The 10,737-nt window shown below is 42.7% G+C and overlaps 1 protein-coding gene across 7 annotated transcripts in view; it reads left to right on the top strand.

The window, feature by feature from the left end:
- The window catches only part of Rufy2 (RUN and FYVE domain containing 2), a 35,913-nt gene that overhangs the window by 5,952 nt on the left and 19,224 nt on the right, over positions 1–10,737 (top strand). For all 7 annotated transcript variants that reach the window (XM_023716213.1, XM_023716211.1, XM_023716210.1 and 4 more), the window contains 5 exons: positions 2,820–2,937; positions 3,328–3,429; positions 5,647–5,770; positions 5,938–5,999; positions 6,751–6,816. In XM_023716213.1, coding sequence (XP_023571981.1) covers positions 2,820–2,937; positions 3,328–3,429; positions 5,647–5,770; positions 5,938–5,999; positions 6,751–6,816 — 472 coding nt within the window. The remainder of the gene's footprint in view (positions 1–2,819; positions 2,938–3,327; positions 3,430–5,646; positions 5,771–5,937; positions 6,000–6,750; positions 6,817–10,737) is intronic.

Raw genomic sequence — 10,737 nt, 5'->3', positions numbered from 1 at the left:
TTTGTCAGTGTCAGCCATGAGGATGAGTCACGGCCATTGCTTGACCAATTTGCTTTCCCTGAAAGCCTGAGAGCATGTTTTTTCTCTCCATGTGACTCTCCCCAGGCATACTATACATCATCAATCACATTCTTCTGTGGCTCCATAATCTTCTTGATAAGAAAATTTGTAGTACAACTGAGCTACATGTTGTTACAGTGCAGGTTCTCCTATGTCCCAAGTCTTCACTGACCTTGAAAGGCTAGGGCCAAAATGTTGGCTGACCTTGTAGCCCTTCCTTTGCTCCAATTTTGAACTGCTAACTTTGGTTGTTAACCCTCCAGAAGAGAAGCTTATTATTACCCAGCAACATATGCAGTTCGGTTTTCTCTGTCTAAATATCAAACATCTTTGGCATATCATGGTTGAATTATTGTTTCATGTAAAATGTTTTCTATTTTTTTGGTAATGGGAATCAAAACTAGGGCCATGTCCATTCCAGGCAAATGCTCTACCATTGACCTGTGCACCACTGTGCCCGGCAGAGCTATATATTTATTTATTTATTTATTTATTTTTAATTTTTTTATTTATTTATCTGTGTGTGTGTGTGTGTGTGTGTGGTGTGTGGCCAGCTCAGCCCACCAGGGGGCGGGCTGGCTGGCATGTGGTGCTGGGGGATTGAACTGCCGTCCCTGTGCTTCGCTAAGCTTGTTCCAAGTAGGTGCTTTAGACCACTGAGCCATCTCACCAGCCCCAGAGCTATATATTTAATTTTAAATAGTGTGTGTATTTACTTGTCAGCTCTGGCCCCTAGTTCCTACGCTCAGCCTCTAAGGAGAGGACTGTGTCAGTTGTGTGCCACTGTGACTTGGAAAGCAGAATTGTGCTGCTGTTGGCTTATTAACAGGGATAAGCAAGGAGAGCCTAGGAGTTCTGACTACAGAGCATGAACATTGGGTAGCTGTAACAACCAAAAGAGGAAGCCAGGCATGGTAGCACATGCTGTAATCCCAGCACATGGAAGCTTGAAGCAGGAGGATCACCTCAAGTTGGAGGCCAGCCTGAATAACAAATCAGGGTCCTGACTCAAAAAAACCCACCCAAATTGTGTGAACTTCAGAAAAGTAATAAGGCCTTGTTATCAAAGCTTAAGAAATCCTATGATGTTATTAATGAACTTGTTGATTTTTGTTTAATGATGAAATAATTTCTTTTTTAAAAAATTTAATTTCTTGGGGCTGGAGAGATGGCTCAGTGGTCTAAAGCACCTACTTAGAACAAGCTTGGCAAAGCATCGGGGACCGCGGTTCAATCCCCCAGCACCACATGCCAGCCAGCCCCGCCCCCTGGTGGGCTGAGCTGGCCACACACACACACACCACTCTCTCTCTCTCTCTCTCTCTCTCTCTCTCTCAAATAATCTCTCAAATAATAAATAAAAATTTAAAAAAAAAATAAATAAAAAAAATATTTAATTTCTTAAAGTTACCTAAGAAATAGTAGAAATATACTCTGGGTACCATAGGCTCTCCTGCACCTGTGTGGGCCTGATGCCAGCCCACATCTTCTCTGCTGCCTGTCCTGGCCTCCAGCAGCTGTGGCCCCCTGTGCCACTTTCCCCGCTTCTGCATACACATTGGAAAGCCATGGGCTTGTCAGGTCTTTTTTTTTTTTTTTTTTTTTTTCAGAACCGGGGATTGAACTCAAGGCCTTGGGCTTGCCAGGCAAGCGCTCATTCCACTGAGCCATCTCCCCGGCCCCTGTCAGGTCTTTTTTAATTCTAATTTCCCTTCTGAAAAGCTTCTGTGTATTTTAAACTCTGATTTAAAAAAAAAAAAAAAACTAGCATGTTAAAAATTTTTACTTGCCCTAAGCCTGTTGAATTGGACTTTGCTGAAATGTTGGCCAAGATAATTAAATTCTTTTTCAAAAATAATAAAAATTTCACAAAATAGAAACAGGTGTGGTGGCACATGCCTGTCATCCTAGTACTCAGGAATCTGAGTTAGGAGGATGGCTACAAGTTTGAGACCAGCCTGGGCTACAAAGTGAACTCAAGGCAGCCTGAGTTGCCTGGTGAGCCCCATCCTCAAAGACCTTCTCATCTGACAGCGTTACTGCAGAGCTCCCTTATGCTGGGACTATCTCCATCACTCACCCTTGTGCCTGTTCCAGGGGGCACCTGAGGACCTTAGGGTAGACAGACACAGTGACGCACTGTCTCTGCCACATGCTGATCAGAGCTGAGAAAGAAACAGACAGCAGTCACTGGTTCTCTATGACCCAAATATTAGATTTTTTTTTTTTTTTTGGTGGAACCGGGGATTGAACTCAGGCCCTTGCGCTTGCCAGGGAAGCACTTACTCTACTGAGCCATCTCCCCAGCCCCCAAATATTAGACTATAAAGAAAAAATGTAGTGCTTTGGGTGGAGTTTCTTTTTTTTCTTTTCTTTCTTTTTTAATAAAGTCTCACTGTGTAGCTCAGGCTAGCTTTGAACTCTCCTATGCCCAGCTGGCCTTGCTCACAGTGATCCTCCTGCCTCAACCTCTCAAGTGCTGGGATTGTAGGCCTCAGCACACCCAGTTTAAGCCTGGCTGGTTTTAACCTAATTTACTGCCCAGAACTGGCTGAGATAGGTTTTTCTGACATGGCAAAAAGTAGTGTGGGCTCCAGGGTCCTGACTGAGTAGGATACTGGTGCACAAGGCCATGTGATGGTGGCTGGTGGGAAGGTGTCTGGACAACAGTGTGTTAAGAATACATTTTAAAGAAGTTTCTACATTTGTTTATGTTGAAACTGTGTGCATTGCTCTCTCTCTCTCTCTTTTTTTTCCAGTGAAAAAATCATTTTTGAGTTATAACAAAACCATCTGGGGCCCTTTAGAACTGGTGGAAAAGTTATACCCAGAAGCAGAGGAAATAGGAGCCAGTGTGCGGGATTTACCGGGTCTTAAGTAAGTAATCTCATTAGTTGCTCATCCTTCCCCACAAAAGTCTCTTCACTTTTCATGTAAAAGGTAGCTTTTTTTTTTTTTTGTCTTTTTGACACAGGGTTTCCTTATGTAGTATAGGCTGGCCTGGAATTCACATAAGCCCTCCTGGGTGCTCAGAATCTTTTCTTCCAAGTTTAAAATGTTGTTTAGATGTTCTGCTGGAGTGGATTTGCCTCCTCCTGGGGATCCACTATTTGCTCCTAAAGCTGGCTTCAGTCTACAGAGGGAAAAACAAATCCATGATAAAATGCTTCTTTCCTGTGCTAATTTGTGGCTCAGCGAAGTAGCACAGGCAGCCCATGACTCAGCCAGTGCGAGGCCGTGCTCTGACCAGGGGCCTCTTCTTCCTAGGACCCCACTGGGCAGAGCAAGGGCCTGGCTGCGGTTGGCCCTCATGCAAAAGAAAATGGCCGACTACCTACGCTGCCTGATCATCCAGAGAGATCTCCTGAGGTCAGTGCCTGTGGCCACACTCATCTGCATGGCTTCTTTTATTGAGTCCTGTCTGTGCAAAGGAGTTGGGATGTAAAAATGTAAGGATGTATAAGATACAATAAGGTGGCACAAAACAAAAGGAAGAGGAAGACTGAGAGAGAAAACCTTGGTAGGTAGACATGGGTCAGGAAGGAGCCCCAGATAAGAACACCGTAAGCTTTGCCTCAGCGGCAAGGAGATGTCTGTGAGTCGCGCAACTTGCCTTCGCTCTTCTGAATGACAGCTGAGTCTGTGGACAGAGACTTGCATCAGAGTTTGGGGGTTTAATCCTGTGCGTTTCTTCCTTCTCTGCTCTTCTGCTAACGCTGCACCCAGCTGGCTTTGTCTGAGCTTCAGGCCGAGCTGTTGGGTGGTTGCGGCTGGGATAGCCATGTACTCCTGTGCCTCTGGGTCTACACCTTGGATTTCCCAGTGTGAGAAGAGAATGACCATACTTCTAACATTGAGTCTGTCTGTGATCCCAAGCTTCATTGAAGTGATGAAATAATATCCTTGGCACTGGATGGCATAAGATAGTGGTAACTGTTCCTCTGAATATATATAGACAAGTCCTAATTTTAGGCATTAGTGTAGCCTCTTTTTCTTAGTTTTTTTTTTGGTGCTGGGGATTGAACCCAATCCCAGGCTGGTCTCAAATTTGTAGCAGTTGTCCTGCTGTAGCCTCCTGAATGCTGGGATTATAGGCATGTGCCACCACGCCTGCTGTTGTTTATTTATGTATTTTTGTATTTAGGACAGGGTCTGCAGGGACTACAGGATCTCACTGCATAGATCCAACTTGTAGTGATCCTCCTTTTCAGCCTCCCAAGTGCTGGGATTATAGGCGCGCACCACCGGTAGCCAGTGCTAGCCACCAACTCAATGATCCTCCTATCTCAGCAAGGATTGAACCCACAGTCTTAGGTCTGCTGGATAGGCACTCTACCATTAAATCGTATTTATTTATTTATTTATTTGGATTGAACTCACTGAGCCATCTCTGTGGCCCCTAAACCCTTTTTATTTTTATTATTTTTTATTTATTTATTTTTTTTGCGGAACTGGGGATTGAACTCAGGCCCTTGTGCTTGTCAGGCAAGCACTTATTCTACTGAGCCATCTCAGCAACCCACTACCAGCCTTAAATTTTTGATCCTTCTGCATAAGCCTTCTGAGCAGCTTGGACTACAGGCATTTCCCACTCACCTCCCATTTGTCTCTCTTTCTTTTAATCTTTCTTTGCATCTCTTCCTGGGCAAAAATTATCTTTTTAAAATATTTATTTATTTATGGCTGGCTCAGCCTTCCCTGAGGGCAGGGCTGGCATGACATGTGGTGCCAGAGATCAAACCGCAGTCTCCTGAGCCTGCCTAAGCTTGCCTAAGCAGGCATTTTAGACTGCTGAGCTATCTCGCCAGCCTTCAAAAATTCTTTTGGATTTTTTTTTTTTTTGCGGAATTGGGGATTGAACTCAGACCCTTGTGCTTGCCAGGCAAGCACTTATTCTACTGAACTATCTCCCTGGCCCTCTCCTCTTTGGTGTTTTGAGACAGGATCTTGCCATGTAGCCCAGGCTGGCTGCAAACTGTGCTGTCTTCCTGCTTCAACCTCCGAGTGCTGGGATTACAGGCATGCACCTGTAAAATGCCTGTACACCTGATCAGAATTCTTCATATATATCCTTCGGTCTCATTTTCTATATCAGCATTTAAATTTGAAAAGTTAGGGGGGCCGGGGAGATGGCTCAGTGGATTAAGCACTTCCCTGGCAGGTGCAATGGCCTGAGTTCAATATCCGGTTCTGAAAAAAAAAAAAAGAAAAGTTAGCATATAGAAAGGCTGATTTAAAGCTACCTAGGGACCAGGGAGATGGCTCAGTAGGATAAGCGCTTGACTGGCAAACGCAGGGATCTGAGTTCAATCCCCAGTTCCACCAAAATAAATAAATAAATAAATAAATAAATAAATAAAGCAAGCAAGCTACCTAACTGACATCCAGGGATACAGGTCAGTGTAGCACTTGGCTAGCAGCATTGGGCCTGGCTTCTGTCCCCAGTCCTATAAAAAAATAAAACCATGAAAAGAAAACAGATAGGTTTGATGATTTCCATGCCCATAACATAAAACACTAAGATTGTAAAATTTAGTTTTAGAAATAATTTTGTGATTTCAGCTTCTTGTTCTTCTGATTGTGTAGCGAGTTCTATGAGTACCACGCTCTGATGATGGAGGAGGAGGGTGCCGTGATCGTCGGGCTGCTGGTTGGCCTGAACGTGATCGATGCCAACCTGTGCGTAAAGGGAGAGGACTTAGATTCCCAAGTAAGTGAGCATGGTTGGTACCACATGCAGAGTTTACAAACTCTGTGTTGTGGGTTGCTCCAAGTTGTGAATGGTGTGTTACACACCAAAGAGAGTTGAAGAGTGTTCAGTTGGGTGTTAGTGCTGTTATTTTTCCCTTTAAATAAAAATAACTTTGTTAACTTCAGGTTGGAGTGATTGATTTTTCCATGTATCTAAAGAATGAAGATGATATTGGAAATAAAGAAAGGTAAGATTTTCCTAAGTTCTTTCACATGCTATATTTTTAAATATAACTCTTTACAGAGAGGTTTGACATCCATTCATTTATGATATGTCTGTGTGTGTCCTGAATTTCCTGCTTTGTTTTGTTTGTATTTTCTTTAAACGTTTTACAAAACATATGGGGAAAAATCATTTAAAAGAAAGTAGGACTTTTGGTCATTGCTGTGTTTGTCAAGACCTGTTTAGTAACTGTGTTTTGTGCTAATGTTACTTACTGTATTTAAAATATAATGAGATGTTAAGCCTGGTATTAGGAAGCAATTTACTCACCAAAGGTTACTTAGTACATAGCTTCCCACTAAGTGATTATAGAGGTTCCTGAATTTTAGCCAGGTATGGTGATCTATACCTGTCATCATAGAGCTCTGGAGGCTGAGGTAGGAGGATGAGAAGTTTAAACCCAGTCTGGGTGTTTTCGCAAAGGTTTGGAGCTTTAAAAAGACTGAAGATAAGCACTTGGGAGGCTGAGGCAGGATTGCTGTGAGTTTAAGGCCAGCCTGAACTGCATAGTGAGACCCTGTCTCAAAAAGACAAAAAAAAAAAAAAAAGAAAAGAAAAGAAAGAAAGAAAAGGGTTGAGGTTGACGCTCAGTGTGAAGATCCTGGGTTTGACTCCTGATACCACCAAAGGAAGAAAGACTCTTGGATTTTGTTTAGATGATTTAAATATTTTTTTCACCTTTCCAACTATCACCAACCTGCTCCTGTTTTCCCCAGGAATGTTCAGATTGCTGCCATTTTGGACCAAAAGAATTATGTTGAAGAATTAAATAGACAACTCAAGTAAGTATTGTGGGTACTTCAGTAGTTATTGATATTTTATGTTGTCTTAAGCTTTTGTTTTCTTTTCACCTTAACCCTATTCCTTTCTTCTTAAGAGAAAGATTTGAGCAGGGAGAACAGAAATTAAGAACACAAAGAATTACTAGAGAGAATTCATTTACAAAGGAAAATGAAAATCTGGTTTTATAAATAGCACCATCATTAAATTCAGATATTATTTTATTTATTTGTTTAAAAATGAATTTTGTTTATTTTTTGACTTTTTGTTTACTTTTTGTGGTCTAGGGTGTCAAACTCAGTACATTGCTCTTGCTGAGCAGCTGCTTATGTTGCTGAGCTGTCTCCCCAGCCCCCTCCCCCCCCTTTTTTTTATTTTATTTTAGGGAAGCGTCTACAGGGTGTTCAGGGTCTCACTACTAGATTGGATTCGTAGTGATCCACCTGTTTACAGCCTCCCAAGAGCTGGGATTACAGGCGCGTGCCATGCCACCACACCCATTCTCAGTTGCCGTCTCAGCGCACCCTGGGAATAGGGCTGGCGCAGCAGGCCCAGGAATCAAACCGATGGCCCCTGCACCTGCTTGCAGGCACTTTAATCCACTGAGTTATTTGGCCCAGCCTCTAGCCCTTTTTTCCTTTTTTTTTTTTTTTTTGACTTTTTGAGACAGGGTTTTACTGTGTAGTTTAGGCTGGGCTTGAACTCATTTTGCAACCCAGGTTGACCTCAAACTTGCATTGATCCTCCTGCCTCAGCCTCTGTGTACTGGGTCCTAGGTGTGCGCTACCACACTCAGCTCAGATAGAACTATAAACTAGTTGCTCTACTCTAGAAAAAAAGCCTGGTAAGGTGATGTTTCTACCATTGGAATGGTTCAGAGTACCGTTTTTCCTGCCGCCAAGGGTTGCGTGTGTAGATGTGGCTGTCATTCTGGGATGGGAATTTGTCCTCTTCACAGACATTCCTGGGAGCAGTGCCAGCTGCAGTGGAGGACTATGGGTCTGCATGGAAAGGGACCAGTTCTGATGGGAGCATGTGAGACAGAAGAAATTAGTGTCTGCTAACCACATTAGCATTTTTGAATTAGAAATTAGCTGATATATTATTTCAGCATCAATATAAAATTATTAAGATATTTTGCGGGCCGGGGAGATGGCTCAGTGGAATAAGCACTTTCCTGGCAAGTGCAAGGGCCTAAGTTCAATCCCCGGTTCCACAAAAAAAAAAAAAAAAAAAAATTTTGCTTTGGGAGTACTTTCTTCAAAACCTGCAGTGTGTCGCAGACAGGCTGTAACTTGCAGTTTGTACTGGCCGGGCCTGAGGGCTGTGTAGCATCAGGTGGTTATGACTGTCTTACTATTGCTGCATAATTAGAAACAGGCTGTTCACATCAGTTAAACTTAGGGATTAGTGAAAGTAGCTTTCTCTGGGTATTGAGATTATGAATAATTAGTAATAACTTTTGTTTTATACTTTATAATTTTTTGAATTCTGCTTGAAGAAAATTGTATTACAATTGGAAAACAAACCTTTTCCCATTTTGCAAAAAGAGGGGCTTTGCCGGATAGCTCAGTTGTTGAAAGTGCTGCTTGTGCTAATGCAGTCTGGCGCACAGGACTGCAGTTCAATTCCCAGCTCCAGAAGAGGCAGCAGACCTCCCCTTAAGGCAGCATGAAGTAGCCCCCCAAAAAAACCTCCTTCCCATTTTGCAAAAAGAAACCAAGGTTATAAAAATAGGAAAGACTTTCTCAGTGCCTTTTTTAAAGCAGAGAAATCATAGGAAATACATGCATTTTATAATTTGTGTTTCTGTCATATTTCTGAATGCAACCTATGGTGCTTATATAGTAGTTTTAAGCTTTCACTCTTCGTTCAGCTTAAGGCGTTCATTCAGAAAGCCCCTGGCAGGGCTGCTCCTCTGTACTGACCTCTGTCCCTCAGCCCCTGCTCACAGGTCCTGAGCATGGGCACTGGTTGTTGCTGTCCTCCAGCGGCATGCATGAGAGCAAGCCGCAGCGTGTGTGTCGGTCCTTCTGTTCCTCATGCTGTGGATGAGACTGGCCACCTGTTCAGGCTCAGGGTGCTTTCTGCCTTCTCTCAACCTTGTGTGTTAGCCACTGAGCAGCACCAGTGTTAATTTTTAGACATTATTTAAAATTTTTATTTTTTCCAGTAGACAGCTGTGTACATTTAGACTTATTTCAAAAGTATAAAGAGAAAAAATAGAACTCCAACAACAACGACCAAAAAAAAAAGGAAAAATAGAGTCCACCTGTTACCCCTTACTCAAAGAAAACCACTGATGAGGTTTGTTTGGGTTTTGGCCATCATGGTATTGATTTTCATGTAAAGGCAAGGCAGATGTCCTCATCCGGTTATACAGAAAGTAACTGAAGCTCAAAGCCTTTACAGCTGTCAGGGAACACATTTAGCAAGTAGAGTTGGGCCTGTAATCTTGATCTTTCTTCTCCCAGTCCTCTGTTGGTCTGTGTCACCATCAGGACACCTTGTAGCTGTTTGTGAAGTCAATCAAGCTGCTGACTTAAAAGTGTTTATATTTTCAAAATGATATAATATGAATGGTAAAACCTTTATTTCACTAACATAAAATACCAGTACTTTTTTTAAGGCTGGTATAAAATTTGTTCTATCATAAATTATGCTGTGATAAAGCATATTACATTTTATTGAGGGAATTTTTGGTTTTTGGGGTTTTTTTTTTTGGATTTTTGTCTTTTTGAGACAGGATCTCAGTATGCAGTTCAGGCTGGACTTGAGCTCACTTTATATCCTGGGCTGGTCTTGAACAGTCCTCCTACCTCAGCCTCCCAAGCGATGGAATTATAGGCATGCACTACCATGCCCAAGCTGAGCAGTTTTTGAGGGTAGCATAAGAAGGCCATGGAAAACAGACCAACCAACATACATAATAATGTTTGGTTTTGCCAGGCGTAGTGGTGCACACCTGTAATCCCAGCACTTGGGAGGCTGAGGCAGGAAGGACACCATGAATTTGATGCCAGCGTAGGCTACGTGATGAGTTCATGGCTAGCCTAGACTACATAGTGAGGCCTTATCTCAAAAAAGCCAGAAAAGGGCCGCCAGATAGCTCAGCGGATTAAAGCACCTGCTTAGGCAGACAACAAGGGCCAGGGGTTCGATCGCAGGCCTGCCATGCCGGCCTTGCCCCCAGGGCGCTTTGAGAGGGTGATTGAAACTGGACTTGGTGGCATGCGCCTGTAATCCCGTGCTTGGAAGGCTGAAAAACAGGAAGGATCACTACAAGTCCAATTTATGTAGTGAGAGCCTGTATACCCTGTACTAAATATATTTAAAAAAAAAAAAGAGAGGGCTGGTGAGATAGCTCAGTGGACTAAAGCACCTGCTTAGGCAAGTGTAGAGACTACGGTTCAGTTCTCAGCACCACATGCTGCCCCTAGGACAGGCTGAGCCAGCCATGGAGTCCGGGCGTAGTGGTGGATGCCTGTAGTCCCAGCACTGGGGTAGCTAAGAACAGGAGGATCACTAGGAGTCCAAACTATGTAGTGAGACCCTATAACAACCAAATGCATTTTTTAAAAAAGCCAGAAAATAGCAAAATAATAATAATAATGTTCATTTGTGCTTAATATAAATAAAGAAATTGTTTATATGATGTTATTTGACTTGACACTGTATCCTTGGGACTCAAGGTGTCTAGCTGGTCTATATCAAATGATGGTTGTTTCATTCATATTTCTAAAGCTACAAGTGACTTTGAAAGTGTCTTAAGTTATTATGGAAATATGACTTGGATTGAAGGTCATTGTTTTATGTGCTTATTTAAGACCTATAGGGGCCAGGGAGATGGCTCAGTAGAATAAGGACTTCCCTGGCAAGTGCAAGGGCTTGAGTTCAATCTCCGGTTCCAAAAAAAAAAAAAA

Source organism: Octodon degus, unplaced genomic scaffold, assembly GCF_000260255.1.
Source record: "Octodon degus isolate 3935 unplaced genomic scaffold, OctDeg1.0 scaffold00046, whole genome shotgun sequence".
Lineage (NCBI taxonomy): Eukaryota > Metazoa > Chordata > Mammalia > Rodentia > Octodontidae > Octodon > Octodon degus.
The sequence above is the reverse complement of the archived record's forward strand: the minus strand, read 5'-3'. Positions and strand labels throughout refer to the sequence as shown.